Here is an 18,385-nt window from a genome sequence, read left to right as displayed (position 1 = left end):
GATTATTGCATAATTTTAAAAAGTCTATGGTACAAGGCAAAACACTTTTTAGTGGAACCTTCAACAGCAACAGCTTCTCAAACTAGAGGTCTCAGGCTTTCAAATCATTGTTTAATGATATCGATACGGCAATTTTTGACGGGGTTATGATCACGTAAAGTGGGGGCCAATTTTTCGGGTTCGCAGAAGTGATCCCTTAATTCTTTTGAGGAGCGTAATAATAAAACTTTCGTCTGTGCAATTTAAAGCAATAGAAAGAATGTCTAATCATGTGAACAACAGTCTTTTGGTGATCGAGTTAGAAGAAAAATTTATGATATTTTTACCTTGTATGAAGAATGTTTTTTTAAATCCTGAGATTATAACAATATGAGAATAATTGACAATTTTGTTTGCCTTGGCAACGAGAATACAATCTCATTGAATTGTACAAACTTATTCACGGAAAGATATTTATTTCTACGTATTTTAATCTCGTTGGGCAAACATACGTACACGTAAAGCGTACACCCGCAGTAATAGGGGTAGACGTACCCTACTAAAAAATTCACAAAAATAATCTAAATCTGGAGGTAGAGCTCGAGATGTTAGATTTCGAAGAAACGAAATTTGCAGGGTACAGTACTCACTTTGAAGTTGTTGTATCGTGGCCTGGTACTCGGCGAGTTTCTCGTCCACATAATCCTGGCTCTGGTTGGCTATTATTTCCGCGGTGCTTGGACCGCTGGATTCCTCTTCCGTTTGCGAGTGTTCCAAAGGTACGCCGACGTATTCGTAATCGCCCGGTCTGTATGCGCCGATCATGTATTCCGGTGGTCCGGCGACTAATGGCGACGATGCGCCACTTTCCGCTGAGCTCTGTCAAGATTCGAACAGAAACACTTACAATGGCATTGCGATCTAGGGGAAAGGAGAATAATGAGGTTTTCTTCTTCAGACAAAATGTAAAGAAAATTCTTTTACTGGAGTTACGTTTAATCGATTCTAATAGCAACAGGATTGTTCCATGGGAAGGAGGGATTGTTTATTGCTGCATTGGTGGGCTCCAAGTATGTCGGCTTTACAAGCCGACTGTTTTGCACATGGAGTGTTCATCGAGATGCCGACGGGAATACGACTGTTTATAAACACTCGTACGCTTTCTATAGAAGATATATGTATACTGTGCTCTATTCATAGCCTATTCTACACATATCCATATTCTATTTTACTATTATTTTATTTCACTTCACAGTTTGTGTTCTATTATATGTTCCTATATTTCGTAATCTACTCTATACATACAGTCGGTGTACAAAGTATTCGTACACATTAAAAAAACGAATTACTTTTTCAAAATTGGACCCAACAGCTTGAGTTTCTTTTCAAACGTTAGAAGGATTCGTTTACTAGCTAATGTGTAAATAACTTTTTTTAAAAATTGTTATTGGTCGCAATTGCGAAGGAAATAGTAAAGGTCACGATTTTTAAATTTTTTATCTGTACCTGTAATGAAAATTTAGAAGGCGCCTCTGGTAGGTCTAAGTCAGAGATGGGCAGTATTCAAATAAAAAATTATTCAAATAATTTTTGAATAAAAGATAAATAACTATTATTCTTTATTCGAAGGCTTGAATAAAAAAGTAACTATTATTCAAAAATTATTTGGCTAATTTTGTATTCGCCGAGAATTTATTCAAGCTTTGAATAAAATTTTTATTCTTTATTCTTATTCTTTATTCTTATTCTATTTTCTCGAAAATGAATAAATCCATGAATACTTTCGGCCAGCTCGAGGCTACAATGAACACGACCGACGCCCGAGGGTCGAGCCCTGAGGCCTGAGCCCAGAACACAATAGTAGTGCAATAAACACGGCCCGACAATCCCCCGGCGAGCCAGGTAGCTCGGCATGAAACCGCTAAGGAGCGAATGGTGAACTTATTTATTTTCCGTGCTGCCCTCACGAAAGTCACACGAGCCAATTCGTGGCGTTCTGCCGATTAAGAAAAGCCTAAACTCGACGGAATTAGGACCGTTTCTAGTGGTTTTATTCATTAAAGTATGCTCGAAATTTTTATTCAAATATTTTTCTGCCCATCACCGCGCTAGGGCGACGAAGTGACGAGGGCCTGGGACGCCTTGGCCACCCTAGCGCGGTGATGGGCAGAAAAATATTTGAATACAAATTTCGAGCATACTTTAATGAATAAAATCACTAGAAACGGTTCTAATTCCGTCGAGTTTAGTCTTTTCTTAATCGGCAGAACGCCACGAATTGGCTCGTTTCACTTTCATGAGGGCAGCACGGAAAATAAATAAGTTCACCATTCGCTCCTTAGCGGTTTCATGCCGAGCTACCTGGCTCGCCGGGGGATTGTCGGGCCGTGTTTATTGCACTACTATTGTGTTCCGGGCTCAGGCCTCAGGGCTCGACCCTCGGGCGTCGGTCGTGTTCATTGTAGCCTCGAGCTGGCCGAAAGTATTCATGGATTTATTCATTTTCGAGAAAATAGAATAAGAATAAAGAATAAGAATAAAGAATAAAAATTTTATTCAAAGCTTGAATAAATTCTCGGCGAATACAAAATTATTCAAATAATTTTTGAATAATAGTTACTTTTTTATTCAAGCCTTCGAATAAAGAATAAAATTTTGTATCTTTTATTCATTACCCGGAATTTTTATTCAAATAAAAATTTTGCCCATCTCTGGTCTAAGTCATTTATACATATACTTGTACAAAGTTTCATCGAAATCGATCAAGGATGTTACGAAATATAATTGATTGAAAATAGCAAAAATCGGAAGAATCTGCGATTTAAAAGAATCGCAAACCGTAAATTCATAGATTTTTACATCTTACAATAGCCATAGCTTTTTTATCTGTCAGCCAATTTCAATGAAACTTTGTACATATATATATAACTTTCTTAGATTTACAAAATACATGTATTAAATTTTCGTTATAGGCAGAGATAAAAAATTTTAAAACCGTGGTCTTTACTGTTCCCTTCGTAATTGCGACCAATAACAATTACAAAAAAAAATTATTTACACATTAGCTAGTAAACTAACCTCTAATGTCTCAAAAAACTCAAACTACTGAGACCAATTTTGAAAAATTTATTCATTTTTAAAAGATGTACGAATACTTTGTACACCGACTGTACTTTTGTCAAGAAAGTACCGGGAATCGATCATTTAAAAAGCCCGCTTAAAGGGATTGTTGAAATACCTTTTGTCGCTAAGTTGGTACAACTGTCCTCTATACTCACGCGGAGTTTCAGCGTCACTTGCCATTTAGTTTGTTTACAGTGCGCCATTTTGCCAGTTCATCTCAAGTGTGTTTTGCGATTTTTGCGAATTTTCTGCAAAAACTCAATCGCGTTAAGGTCGCCGAAGACATGTTAGAACGAGTCAATTCCGAAACCACATTCATAAAACGCATTGTAACTAGTGACTAGACATGGGTTTACGAGTTTGACATGCAAACCAGTCAACAAGCTTCGGAATGGCGCCTTCCCATGAGCCGAAACCGAAAAAAGCACGTCAAAGTCGATCAATAGTGAAGGTGATGTGCAAAAACACATTTTTTTCGATTATCGCGGTGTTGTGCACTCGGAATTCTTGCCACAACGTGAGACAGTAAATAAAGAATATTATCTGAGCGTTATGCGGCGTTTGAGAGAGCAAATTCGTCGAAAAAGACCAGACTTGTGGAAAGAAAACTCATGGATTTTGCACCACGATAACGCACATTGTGAACGAATTTCTGGCCAAAAACTCAACAAATCTCATCGAGCAGCCACCGTATTCCCCTGATATGGCTCCGGCCGACTTTTTTCTTTTTCCAAAACTCAAATTACCACTTCGAGGCACCCGTTTTCAGTCGATAGATGACATAAAAGAGAATTTGCGGCGAGTACAGAAGTTGATTCCAAAAAATGCGTTTAAAAAATGTTTTGATGATTGGGTTATTCGTTGTGTTATGCGGTATCACCCTTCCCCCGATAAGATTCCAAACTAATATTATCTTCGCCCTTTTGCCCAAAGCTGACTCAAATGTTTGGCTGGACTAAGAACGGCAGAGTTACATGTCCGGTGACAAATTTGAGTGTAGACCAAAGGTCCTCATAGAGAATCCATATAAGGAACCCTCTCATTGAGCGGGACTCACTTTTGAGCCGTCAGTTATTTTGTAAAGCCGTATACTTTCTGTAAACGCGATTTCTTGTGAATAATCTGTTGGTGTGGCCTACTCAATAAACTTCAAGTTATAAAGAAGAAAGAGGATTATTTCTCGAGGGAACCCCCATCCTTTCCTTCTTCACGGCATAACAGTTGGCATAAGTGTATTATTTCGAAAGGGGCCTACTTTGCAGGCGATACAATAAAGGATGAATAATACATATTTTGTGTTTCATTGACCAATTCCCGGTACTTTTCTCACAGAATGTATTTTGCTCTATCTGCACTCTACTTTCCACTCCATTTTATTATGTTCTCTACTCTATTCTACTCTGCATAGCTTTGCTCCACGCCGTATTCTGTATTCTACTAAATTACCTGTATCTTGAGCTCTACTACTTGAGTCTGTACTCTATTCTACTGTGTTCTATGTGCAATTTAATCTACTGTGTTGTTGAGACGCAACGTAATTCCAGACCTATGAAAGTGTTTCTAGAATTTCACACCAAGTCCCAAAGAGTTCGACCACCCAACTAGTGGCAATAAGTTAGTCTAAGAGTCGAAGGCTCTTGAGCCCAAAGCGACGGGACTCGTCCGATTTTTTCTGGCGCTGACTTTCGGGCGCCATAACATTAACAATTTAAGACAGCGTCTGGATCTAGGTGCACGGTAGTGCACCAGCCAAGTTCTCGCACTATCTCCTTTTACATGAAACAACTTAGCCGTTTTTCAGAGGCTTATAACTCGGCACTGGAGGCAGATGGAGAGATGTAATTTCGTACACTTGTTAAATGCTATCATGTTTCAATATTGACAAAACATTAATCTTCCAACGCTAGTAGGTTCCGAGATATACATAGGACCTCAAAAGTCGCTAAATTTGTCACTGACTGACTGACTGACAGATCATCAAAACCTTTTGGGTACTTCCCATTGACCTACAAGCTTGAAATATGGTACATAGGTCCACCATAACAAACACTCAAAGAAATAATTATCAAAGTTTGAAATTTTACACCTTAAAGGGGTTGTATTGAAAAAAAACATTACGAAATAGGTTACGTAGGATAGAACATATAAAAAATGGCTGTATCTCGGGAACGTCCCGGGTGCGTCCTACCGCAAAAATAGCGAAATTTTCAAAAGGCTCAACCCAAAGCATATACGATATGCCCAATCACATGACGTATGTAGGCTTTTGAATTTAAAAAAAAAAGAAAAAATACATACGCGTGGAAAACCACGCGGGACAGAAGTGAAACTTCTTGCTTATTGGGTGTAGATACAAATTTCAACAAAAATTGATGAAATCCCAACAAAAACATTCTAGAAACAGGAGTTTTCTTTATGGCCGTAAAAAGTTGTGAGATCAAAGAAAATACGACCAAGGTCGTTAGCTTAGAAATACCTCTTGCAATTCTGAAAAAAGCCTTTGTAAAAATTAGTTTAAAAGAACGCTATTTAATTTTTAAAGAGTTACATCAGGCGTGGGCAATTTTGCCTCAATTGAGGCAAAACTGTCCCCACCGTAGCGCCCACTGTCCCCCACCAGCATCCGACGTTACTATGTAGGAAGGACGCGTTTCGCTTGTCGCAAGCAGTGCGCAGGCCTCGTGCATGGGAGCCACGAGGAGCGCCACCGAAAGGAAGCTTGGTGGGGGAAGCAGGCGTTTGAGGGGCTCCACCCGTGCCCACGCCTGAGTTACATGAAGGCAGAGATGGGCAGTATTCAAATAAAAAATTATTCAATAAATTTTTGAATAAAAGATAAATAACTATTATTCTTTATACGAGGGCTTGAATAAAAAAGTAACTATTATTCAAAAATTATTAGAATAATTTTTTATTCACCGAGAATTTATTCAAGCTTAGAATAAAATGTTTATTCTTTATTCTTATTCTTTATTCTTATTCTTTTTTCTCGAAAATGAATAAATCCATGAATACTATCGGCCAGCTCGAGGCTACAATGAACACCACCGACGCCCGAGGGTCGAGCCCTGAGGCCTGAGCCCAGAACACAATAGTAGTGCAATAAACACGGCCCGACAATCCCCCGGCGAGCCAGGTAGCTCGGCATGAAACCGCTAAGGAGCGAATGGTGAACTTATTTATTTTCCGTGCTACCCTCACGAAAGTCACACGAGCCAATTCGTGGCGTTCTCCCGATTAAGAAAAGCCTAAACTCGACGGAATTAGGACCGTTCCTAGTGGTTTTATTAATTAAAGTATGCTCGAAATTTTTATTCTAATAACTTCCTGGCCATCACCGCGCTAGCGCGACGAAGCGACGGGGACTTGGGACGCCTTGGCCAAGTGGTGCAATAAACACGGCCCGGCAATCCCCCGGCGAGCCAGGTAGCTCGGCATGAAACCGCTAAGGAGCGAATGGTGAACTTATTTATTTTCCGTGCTACCCTCACGAAAGTCACACGAGCCAATTCGTGGCGTTCTCCCGATTAAGAAAAGCCTAAACTCGACAGAATTAGGACCGTTCCTAGTGGTTTTATTAATTAAAGTATGCTCGAAATTTTTATTCTAATAACTTCCTGGCCATCACCGCGCTAGCGCGACGAAGCGACGGGGACTTGGGACGCCTTGGCCAAGTGGTGCAATAAACACGGCCCGACAATCCCCCGGCGAGCCAGGTAGCTCGGCATGAAACCGCTAAGGAGCGAATGGTGAACTTATTTATTTTCCGTGCTACCCTCACGAAAGTCACACGAGCCAATTCGTGGCGTTCTCCCGATTAAGAAAAGCCTAAACTCGACGGAATTAGGACCGTTCCTAGTGGTTTTATTAATTAAAGTATGCTCGAAATTTTTATTCTAATAACTTCCTGGCCATCACCGCGCTAGCGCGACGAAGCGACGGGGACTTGGGACGCCTTGGCCAAGTGGTGCAATAAACACGGCCCGGCAATCCCCCGGCGAGCCAGGTAGCTCGGCATGAAACCGCTAAGGAGCGAATGGTGAACTTATTTATTTTCCGTGCTACCCTCACGAAAGTCACACGAGCCAATTCGTGGCGTTCTCCCGATTAAGAAAAGCCTAAACTCGACGGAATTAGGACCGTTCCTAGTGGTTTTATTAATTAAAGTATGCTCGAAATTTTTATTCTAATAACTTCCTGGCCATCACCGCGCTAGCGCGACGAAGCGACGGGGACTTGGGACGCCTTGGCCAAGTGGTGCAATAAACACGGCCCGGCAATCCCCCGGCGAGCCAGGTAGCTCGGCATGAAACCGCTAAGGAGCGAATGGTGAACTTATTTATTTTGTAAAATCCGCAGTCTAGTAATCAGTTATGCTACTAATTGTATGATTCCAATCAAACATTTCTTCTAACGATTTGGATTCAAATTTTATGTACGGCAGTGTGGTTAGGATTGATAGAAAAATTTAAGAGGAAAATATTGATGATCAAGATAAAGACGGTTTATGTTCAATATATATATATATATATATATTTATTCAATTTTGGACGTGACATGTAATAAACAGCAAAACCAACGAACATAACGATACATATTTTAGTCATACATACATACATACTTTAACGCAACGATACGACCTTTGTGTTCCATTACATAGATAAACGCAGTAATACAATTTTATTATTTACAATTAATTATCAATTAGATTCGATCACTGTTGCTGTTGCAATTCTTCTTTGTCTAGTACCACGAAACGTCCTCTTCTTGGCAGCAGAGTGTCAGCGGGGTTAGATTTTCCTTGGGTTTCCTTCTGTTTTTTCTTCGTTGGTCCTCGCCGCTGTCCTGTAGCCTCCGATAGCATGAAAAGAAAAACATTCTCACATTAAAATGTGTTTGTCACATGTACAATTGAAACTTTAATACACTCCTCAAAAGAATTAAGGGATCATCTCTTTGAGCCCGAAAAATTGCTACCAGTTTACATGATCACCACTCCGGCCAAAATTGCTGTATCAGTATCGATATCGTTAAACAGTGTTTTGAAAGCGTGAAACCTCTAGTTTCAGATGCTCCGTTTCAAATTGTTGCTATGTTGATTTTTTACAAAGTTATAGCGAGATAAAGACAACACTGACGGTTAACAGAAATTTTGTGCAACTTCGTAACATCACACGGGGAGAAACAAATGTTTTTGATGAATCGCGTTAACATCATGCGGAAGGGCTATCTTTCCTATGTAAAATGTGTGGTTGTTGATTATTGTGCGATTTTTTTTTATTCGAGTTATTGAACATTGATGTAAATGTTGGCTTTTTAACTTTAACTGGCTCCAGAAAGCGAAAAAATTATTGTAGAATCTTGTGCAAAAAAGCAATAGAAAGATCTATTGTAGAAATATCTAGAATCTTGTGCAAAAAAACCATAGATATTTCTACAATAGATCTTTCTATTGCTTTTTTGCACAAGATTCTACAATAATTTTTTCGCTTTCTGGAGCCAGTTAAAGTTAAAAAGCCAACATTTACATCAATGTTCAATAACTCGAATAAAAAAAAATCGCACAATAATCAACAACCACACATTTTACATAGGAAAGATAGCCCTTCCGCATGATGTTAACGCGATTCATCAAAAACATTTGTTTCTCCCCGTGTGATGTTACGAAGTTGCACAAAATTTCTGTTAACCGTCAGTGTTGTCTTTATCTCGCTATAACTTTGTAAAAAATCAACATAGCAACAATTTGAAACGGAGCATCTGAAACTAGAGGTTTCACGCTTTCAAAACACTGTTTAACGATATCGATACTGATACAGCAATTTTGGCCGGAGTGATGATCATGTAAACTGGTAGCAATTTTTCGGGCTCGCAGAGGTGATCCCTTAATTCTTTTGAGGAGTGTATAACTCGTATGTTAGTTATGTCATGTTATAACTAACCTGACGTCCTGGCGCCTTGCGTTCGCCTTCCACGCTATTGTCTCGTTGTTTGTGCTGTTTCCTGGTTCTTGGTTCCTGGTTCCTGGATGCTGGATGCTAGATGGTGGATGGTGGACGACATCTTTCTTCGTTGATCCTCGTCGTTATTTTGTAGCCTCCGACGACAGGAAAAGAAAAACATTTTCAGATTAAAATGTGTTTGTCACACGTACAATTGAAACTTTAATCTAACTCATATGTAAGTTATCTCATGTTATAACTAACCTGGCGTCCTGGCGCCTTGCGTTTCGTGGTTCCTGGTTCCTCGTTCCTGGTTCCTTGTTCCTGGTTCCTCGTTCCTGGTTCCTCGTTCCTGGTTCCTCGTTCCTGGTTCCTCGTTCCTGGTTCCTCGTTCCTGGTTCCTCGTTCCTGGATCCTGGTTCCTCGTTCCTGGTTCCTCGTTCCTGGATCCTGGTTCCTCGTTCCTCGTTCCTTGACATTGGATGGTCGTCCTCATATTACTGCCTCTGCAAATTGGCTTTCAGAACCACTCGTCTTTCAAAGTTTTTGTCTGAAAGCCGATTGCTTTTTGGCGAGTTGGTAATTGTCGCGTACGAGAAGAGTCTCTCGACCGATGCTGACGACGGTAGTGGCGTGTTGTACCTCATGAATATGGCTTTAACGGCTGGATATTGCTCCAGGATTATCAATTCCTTGGTTGTTTCCTCCAGGAAATGTAGTATCTGTAAAACAAAATTTTTTAAATTTACAACATACGCACTGCATGTGCTGCATTAAATTGGAAATGTGTATTTATCATGTAGGCAACATTCTACTAACCTGCAACGATGCCTTGGATGCATAGTCTACAGTTTGATGCGTTGGGCTCTCGCCGAAATCAAAAAAATCGTCATTGGTTGATGATGTCGTCGGCACGCCTGCGATTGGCGGGTAGCTGTTCTTCAATTCTTCGGCAACCTTCGTCTGGAAGAGTCGCATCAACGCATCTCGGTGGTTTTCGTCGATGCAATTGAACCACCGGTTCTTGAAATGCGGATGAGACAAAGCTGCTATTCCCGCGTTGTCCGCCTCTGCCGTGGCGAATCCGAAATGGTCCTTGAATCTCGTTTCTAGGCTTGCGAGAAGGTGGACACTTAAGGATCCACAGAATGTCCACCTCTTCTCTGTTAATACTTGTAATTTTCTTCTTAGGGAGAGAAGACAGGGCAGCAACGTCCCGTAAAAAATATTATTCTCTCCCTGCAATATATCAATAGCTTCGGCGATAGGAGATGTGCACTTCAGGTGCTCTTCAATATATGTGAAATCATTCTCCCCGAGAATGTTCCTCACTCCCAGTACTCTGCCTACGTCTGTAAGTTTGTCCCTGTTCTCGGACAATTGCCTCATACTATCGTACAGGGAGTTCCACCTGGTTTCTCCAGGTCTCTTCAAGGCATGGCCAATTATTCGTTGGATTTCCTCTGCCAATTTCGGTCGCATTGCCGCCTTCCATAAGATGTTGCACTTTTGCATCACCTCCGTGTGCATCGCCGATAGCATCTCGTCACCTCGGATAGTGTTCATCATATCCGTCGTGACACACAGGCTCAATGTGTGTGCAGCACACCTGATGTGGCGGGGGAGTATATGATCCATGAATGACCTGTTGTATCCCTCGACGTCATCTTCTTCTTCTGCTTCTTCTTCCGAATGGTCCTCTTCTTCCGTTGGGATGTCATCTTCTTCATTCTCGAGTTGGATCGCGGACTCGAGGACACCGAATTCCTTGAACGCTTTAACGAAGTTCGTAGCGTTGTCTGTTACCGTCGCGACGATTTTATCGCGTGTGAGCCCGAATTCGGCGTGAATCGAGCTCAACATGTCCGTAATCCTATCGAAGGAATGAACACCCGGAAAGCGTCGACAGGCAAGGGCTGCTGATTTCCTCTTATAATCGGAGGAAATCCAATGCACTGTCACGCCGAAGAAACTTCTTCTCTGTGCAGACCAGATATCTGCTGTGGTGCACACGAACGGCACTGTCTTTAGTTCTTCCGCGATTTGATTATTCACTTTCACGTGGTATGCCCCTATGGCTCTGCCCAGTGTGCGCCGACTAATGCCATATACGGATTCCGATATTCCCTGGTTCTTCAGCATGCGGCGAAAGTATATGTCCTCCACTGTTTTCAGTGGGATCATGGAGTGAATGACATAAGTAGTCATGTCTTCTACGAATATCTGCCTGTTGTTCCTCTTCTCCCCCTGTTGTTCCTCTCCGACAGGGGTTGTCGGCATTGAACTTTGTTGGTCCTGGCGCACGTTCCTGTCCATGTTGTTGGGCCTTCCTCTTCGTGTCTCTGCACTGTATCTTTCAAACTCGGCCGGATGCTTCCGCTTCAGGTGTGACCGGAAGTTGGAGGAGCTCGTCACGAGTCCTTTTATTTCATTTTTGGGTGGCGTGCAAAATTGGCACACGCATACGGCCTTTCCATCGTTGACTGCAGCGATCTTGAAGTATCTTCCGTCCAGAATGGCTGCAATTTTCAGTGCTGGTACTGCTGCTCCTGCTTCTTCTTCTACGGTGGTCTGGATCGAAGCCGCCGAGGCTTCGACGACTGATTGAATTTGTCCTTCCTCCGAGTACGAATCCATCGTTGATTCTTGCACAAACTTTTAATGTGAAAACTGTCAAAGGTAGTTCAAGACTGTTCAAGACTAATTCGACAGAAGCAGGTGACCCGGTATTTATATGCGATGGGACCTCGTAGGCGGGGCCATCATCCCTTCCACTGCGCCTCCAGCCAATCCACGCGCTCGGCCTGGGCCTTATGGTGCGCAGTGGGCAACTTGGACGAAATCTCTGCTGGATTCAAAGAACTTTCGATAGGAATGAGATAGAGCGATGAAATTTTTTTTAACTTGAAGCTGAATCTTTGCAAAAGATGGAAAAATAGGGAGATTATGGTACGAACGTTTTTTAACCTCGAAAACGTTCGTTAAACTTACTCAATTTCAAGAAAATTGTGGTTTATCCGATACCACGCGCGGAAAATTTTTTCGTTAACATGCTCTACATCATTTCCCGTGGATTTATCCACGCTGATTTCAAATCTGGTCTCAAAATTCGTCTACGTCCTCAGGATTTTGCAGCAAATCAAATTTTGTGGACAAAACTAATGTAATCATTTTTGCGTTGAAATGATTTGATAACCCACTAGTTTTAAGTAATATTGTATTCTCACATACAAAACACCACAAAAGTAAATATAACAAAGTGTTTGAACGCCATTGAACGGTTACTTGATGTACAGAGGCTACTTGACGGACGATCACTCGACGTATCGATGCGAATGTCACTGACACTTTTTGTAGGTTGTGTCTGACTGTAATGTAATTTAAATTAGAGTTATCTATTTTCTATAATTACATTTTCATTTACACATGAAGCAATGTAAGTATTTAATCTTTTTAACTTAATTCTCGTCAACGAATTTTTTAACTTCTCATCACAAAAATTAAAAAATTAGGTATTACCATTACCAAAAGTCGAAGCGGAGAAGTAAGTTAAAGAGATTAAATACTAACCTTAATTCCTGTGTAAGTGACAATATAATTATGGAAAATCGATAACTAATTTAAATTATATTACAGTCACACACAGCCTACAAGGAGTGCCAGCGACAATCGCAGCGATATATCGAGTGATCGTTCGTTAAGTGATTGTATGCACGTCAAGTAACCGTTCAATGGCGTTCAAACACTTTGTTATATTTATTTTTGTGGTGTTTTGTATGTGAGAATACAATAGTACTTCAAACTAGTGGGTTATCAAATCATTCCAACGCAAAAATGGCTACATTTGTTTTGTTCACAAAATTCGATTTGCTACAAAATCCTGAGGACGTAGACGAATTTTGAGACCAGATTTGAAATCAGCGTGGAAAAATCTACGGGAAATGATGTAGAGCATGTTAACAAAAAAATTTTTCCGCGCGTGGTATCGGAAAAACCACAATTTTCTTGAAATTGAGCAAGTTTAACGAACGTTTCCGAAGTTAAAAAATGTTCGTACCATAATCTCCCTATTTTCACATATTCCGCAAAGATCCAGCTTTGAGTTAAAAAAAATTTCATCGCTCTATCTCATTTCTATCGAAAGTTCTTTAATTTTGACACAGAATTCATCGATATGACCCACTGTGCGCCGCACAATGGTGCCAAATGGCCAAAAAACGGCAAAAAATCCGAAAAAGCGAAACTGTCCAACGAATTTGTTAGAAAATTTGAGAATACATTCCAACAGGCACAACGCACAACACTTATTTGGAAAAAATAATTTGTCAATAATTCAACATTAAATAATATGGATTAATCGGAAGTTTCTTTACATTGCGCTCATGTTTTAATTATGGAAACAAATCTTAAAAGTGTTAAGCAGCTTTGGTTTGGTCCTCAAACTTGATATTCAAACTTAAATTGCGGCCAAAGTGTGATTGGAAGTAGATTGGAGATTTTTTACACAAACTAAGTTTAATATTACACCTAACCACAACAATTTGTGCAAAACCAAAGCTGCTCAACATTTTTTAGATTTGCTTCCATAAGAAAAACAAGAGCGCAATGTGCTTTTCTTAATCGGCAGAACACCACGAATTAGCTCGTGTGACTTTCGTGGGGGTAGCACGGAAAATAAATAAGTTCACCATTCGCTCCTTAGCGGTTTCATGCCGAGATACCTGGCTCGCCGGGGGATTGTCGGGCCGTGTTTATTGCACCACTTGGCCAAGGCGTCCCAAGTCCCCGTCGCTTCGTCGACCTAGTTCAAATCATAACCTCTTAATCCTATCCTAAATACCAGTAAGCTTACAAACTTGTAAGGCAACCAAAATGAACGCGTATTGTCAGCCAGTTATTTAGGATAGGATGAGGGGATCAGTTTACTGTTAGCTCCATTACTTTTTTTGCAACATGTATTTTTGGAAGTGAAAAATATAAAAGAGTAGGGTCATTTCGTCGGATTCAAGCTACCTGGCTCGCCGGGGGATTGTCGGGCCGTGTTTATTGCACCACTTGGCCAAGGCGTCCCAAGTCCCCGTCGTTTCGTCGCGCTAGCGCGGTGATGGGCAGAAAGTTATTAGAATAAAAATTTCGAGCATACTTTAATTAATAAAACCACTAGAAACGGTCCTAATTCCGTCGAGTTTAGGCTTTTCTTAATCGGGAGAACGCCACGAATTGGCTCGTGTGACTTTCGTGAGGGTAGCACGGAAAATAAATAAGTTCACCATTCGCTCCTTAGCGGTTTCATGCCGAGCTACCTGGCTCGCCGGGGGATTGTCGGGCCGTGTTTATTGCACCACTTGGCCAATGCGTCCCAAGTCCCCGTCGCTTCGTCGACCTAGTTCAAATCATAACCTCTTAATCCTATCCTAAATACCAGTAAGCTTACAAACTTGTAAGGCAACCAAAATGAACGCGTATTGTCAGCCAGTTATTTAGGATAGGATGAGGGGATCAGTTTACTGTTAGCTCCATTACTTTTTTTGCAACATGTATTTTTGGAAGTGAAAAATATAAAAGAGTAGGGTCATTTCGTCGGATTCAAGCTACCTGGCTCGCCGGGGGATTGTCGGGCCGTGTTTATTGCACCACTTGGCCAAGGCGTCCCAAGTCCCCGTCGTTTCGTCGCGCTAGCGCGGTGATGGGCAGAAAGTTATTAGAATAAAAATTTCGAGCATACTTTAATTAATAAAACCACTAGGAACGGTCCTAATTCCGTCGAGTTTAGGCTTTTCTTAATCGGGAGAACGCCACGAATTGGCTCGTGTGACTTTCGTGAGGGTAGCACGGAAAATAAATAAGTTCACCATTCGCTCCTTAGCGGTTTCATGCCGAGCTACTTGGCTCGCCGGGGGATTGTCGGGCCGTGTTTATTGCACCACTTGGCCAATGCGTCCCAAGTCCCCGTCGCTTCGTCGACCTAGTTCAAATCATAACCTCTTAATCCTATCCTAAATACCAGTAAGCTTACAAACTTGTAAGGCAACCAAAATGAACGCGTATTGTCAGCCAGTTATTTAGGATAGGATGAGGGGATCAGTTTACTGTTAGCTCCATTACTTTTTTTGCAACATGTATTTTTGGAAGTGAAAAATATAAAAGAGTAGGGTCATTTCGTCGGATTCAAGCTACCTGGCTCGCCGGGGGATTGTCGGGCCGTGTTTATTGCACCACTTGGCCAAGGCGTCCCAAGTCCCCGTCGTTTCGTCGCGCTAGCGCGGTGATGGGCAGAAAGTTATTAGAATAAAAATTTCGAGCATACTTTAATTAATAAAACCACTAGGAACGGTCCTAATTCCGTCGAGTTTAGGCTTTTCTTAATCGGGAGAACGCCACGAATTGGCTCGTGTGACTTTCGTGAGGGTAGCACGGAAAATAAATAAGTTCACCATTCGCTCCTTAGCGGTTTCATGCCGAGCTACCTGTCTCGCCGGGGGATTGTCGGGCCGTGTTTATTGCACCACTTGGCCAAGGCGTCCCAAGTCCCCGTCGTTTCGTCGCGCTAGCGCGGTGATGGGCAGAAAGTTATTAGAATAAAAATTTCGAGCATACTTTAATTAATAAAACCACTAGGAACGGTCCTAATTCCGTCGAGTTTAGGCTTTTCTTAATCGGGAGAACGCCACGAATTGGCTCGTGTGACTTTCGTGAGGGTAGCACGGAAAATAAATAAGTTCACCATTCGCTCCTTAGCGGTTTCATGCCGAGCTACCTGGCTCGCCGGGGGATTGTCGGGCCGTGTTTATTGCACCACTTGGCCAAGGCGTCCCAAGTCCCCGTCGCTTCGTCGCGCTAGCGCGGTGATGGCCAGAAAGTTATTAGAATAAAAATTTCGAGCATACTTTAATTAATAAAACCACTAGGAACGGTCCTAATTCCGTCGAGTTTAGGCTTTTCTTAATCGGGAGAACGCCACGAATTGGCTCGTGTGACTTTCGTGAGGGTAGCACGGAAAATAAATAAGTTCACCATTCGCTCCTTAGCGGTTTCATGCCGAGCTACCTGGCTCGCCGGGGGATTGTCGGGCCGTGTTTATTGCACTACTATTGTGTTCTGGGCTCAGGCCTCAGGGCTCGACCCTTGGGCGTCGGTCGTGTTCATTGTAGCCTCGAGCTGGCCGATAGTATTCATGGATTTATTCATTTTCGAGAAAAAAGAATAAGAATAAAGAATAAGAATAAAGAATAAACATTTTATTCTAAGCTTGAATAAATTCTCGGTGAATAAAAAATTATTCTAATAATTTTTGAATAATAGTTACTTTTTTATTCAAGCCCCCGAATAAAGAATAAAAATTTTGTATCTTTTATTCAGTACCCGGAATTTTTATTAAAATAAAAATTTTGCCCATCTCTGCATGAAGGGCTAAATTATTCAAACTTGGCCGTTACTTTTGAAACCAATGGCCATAAAAGGTGTTAGGTAGCGTTTAAAAATTAAATAGCGTTCTCTTAAACTAATTTTTACAAGCGCTTTTCTCAGAATTGCAAGAGGTATTTCTAAGCTAACGACCTTGGTTGTATTTTCTTTGATCTCACAACTTTTTACGGCCATAAAGAAAGCTCCTGTTTACAGAATGTTTTTGTTGGGATTTTTATCACTTCTACAGCTCACCCTAAATTTTATTCCACTATTCTTTATCACTTCCACCACAATTTTCACATCCCTTAAGCCATAAGCCATAACGTTCTATAATTCGTAGCTTAAATATAAGTTATTGTTGCCATTACACTCTATGTTGTCATTTACTATTCAGCAGAACACCTCAGCCTTTACTAACTACCTAGCACGTTTTTAAGTAACCTAGCCAGAAGTGACAGATGTGAGGAAAGTCATGTCACCGACATTTTCATCTACACACGAACATGTGTTCTACGTGCAATTTATACTATGCTCTATCTGTATCCTATTCTACGGTAATCTATCTGTAGTTCATTCTAGTGTGCTCTATCTGTACTCCGTTCTATGATAATCTGTCTGTAGTCCATTCTACTGTGCTCTATCTGTACCCTATTCTACAGTAATCTATCTATACTCCATTATACTGTGCTCTTAGTCCAGTCAATGAATGCTCGTAAGGGGGGTGTAGAGGGAAATGGAAGCAACACAATTTTTAACTTTGGGACTTTGTTTGGACTAGTTAGGAAGTAAACATACTAAAAGTACCCACTCCTAGGAGGTGAGCGGGGTGCAGGGGGGCACGTAGAAGATCCCCTTTTTCGGTTTTCCGCTTATATCTCGGAAACTATGTGTCCCAGCGATAAGACCATTCTATACAAAATTAAAGCTGACAAAATGTGCCACAAGATTGACTCCATTCAGTTTTTCGCTATCTCGCATAGTTTCCGAGATATCCGCGCTCAAAGTTCACTAATTGTGAAAAAGAATTGTTTGCCTTATTTGACTAGCTAACTCTTCAGCACAATTAGTGAACTTTGAGCGCGGATATCTCGGAAACTATGCGAGATAGAGAAAAACTGAATGCAGTCAATCTTATGGCACATTTTATCACCTTTAATTTTGTATAGAGTGGTTTTATCTCTAGGACACCTGGTTTCGGAGATATAAGCGGAAATCCGAAAAGGGGGGCCTTCTACGTGCCCGCCTGCACCCGCTCACCTCCTAGGAGTGGGGACTTTTAATATGTGTACCTCTTAACTAGTCCAAACAAAGACCCAAAGTTAAAAATTGTGTTCCTTCCATTTCCGTCTACAACTTTTCGTTGACTGGACTATATGTTCGGCTCGTCAATTGAAGGCCGGCGCGGTCGGCGCGGTAAAAAAATTAGTCCAGTCGCCACGTACTTTTAATAGGAAAGTATTCCGAACTTAATGAAATTTTGACACGTCATTTAGGGGTACTCTGGGGTGTCGAATCTCAGTTTTCGACCTCGAGGATCCTGTGCTAACTTGGGGAGGGGAAAAAACCACGATTTTTATTACCTTGTTTTGGTTTTTCGCCTATTACTCAAAAACTGTGGGTCCTATGAACTTTTGTCTTCCATTTTTGGAAAGAGCATTAAATTTCCTTCAAATTTCCCTGTCAATCTTCTTTTTTGACCCAATAGGCACCGAGAGACAGGCGTTCAAAATTAGGAAATTAAGTGGCAACTGACGAATATAGGGAAAGACAGAGAAAATTACACTGTCCAACAACAAAAATGTTTCCATGGAACTGTTGGGTGTATCGTATACAGTTTTTAGCGCTGATTCCGAATCTGGCATTAATTTTTCTCCTACACGCACAGTTTTTGAGAAATTTGAGTTTGAAAAAAAAACACGTTTTTCGACTTTGAA

At 41.2% G+C, this 18,385-nt stretch overlaps 2 protein-coding genes across 2 annotated transcripts in view; both read right to left on the bottom strand.

Annotated features, from left to right (window-relative positions):
- Window positions 1-346: 346 nt before the first annotated feature.
- Window positions 347-18,385, bottom strand: part of LOC143208955 (uncharacterized) — a 51,584-nt gene continuing 33,545 nt past the window's right edge. The window contains exons 3-4 of the mRNA XM_076423968.1: window positions 626-858; window positions 347-353 (exon numbers count right to left, since the gene is read on the bottom strand). Of these exons, the coding sequence (XP_076280083.1) occupies window positions 347-353; window positions 626-858 (240 nt within the window). The remainder of the gene's footprint in view (window positions 354-625; window positions 859-18,385) is intronic.
- Window positions 8,579-15,534, bottom strand: LOC143208919 (uncharacterized). Its single transcript, XM_076423868.1, has 2 exons — window positions 9,864-15,534; window positions 8,579-9,766 (listed from the first exon to the last, which is right to left on the bottom strand). The coding sequence occupies exons 1-2, from the start codon at window positions 11,679-11,681 to the stop codon at window positions 9,542-9,544; spliced, it is 2,043 nt and encodes a 680-aa protein (XP_076279983.1). The 5' UTR covers window positions 11,682-15,534; the 3' UTR covers window positions 8,579-9,541.

Source organism: Lasioglossum baleicum, chromosome 5 (assembly GCF_051020765.1).
Source record: "Lasioglossum baleicum chromosome 5, iyLasBale1, whole genome shotgun sequence".
NCBI classification, from domain to species: domain Eukaryota; kingdom Metazoa; phylum Arthropoda; class Insecta; order Hymenoptera; family Halictidae; genus Lasioglossum; species Lasioglossum baleicum.
This window is presented reverse-complemented; position numbering and strand designations above follow the sequence as displayed.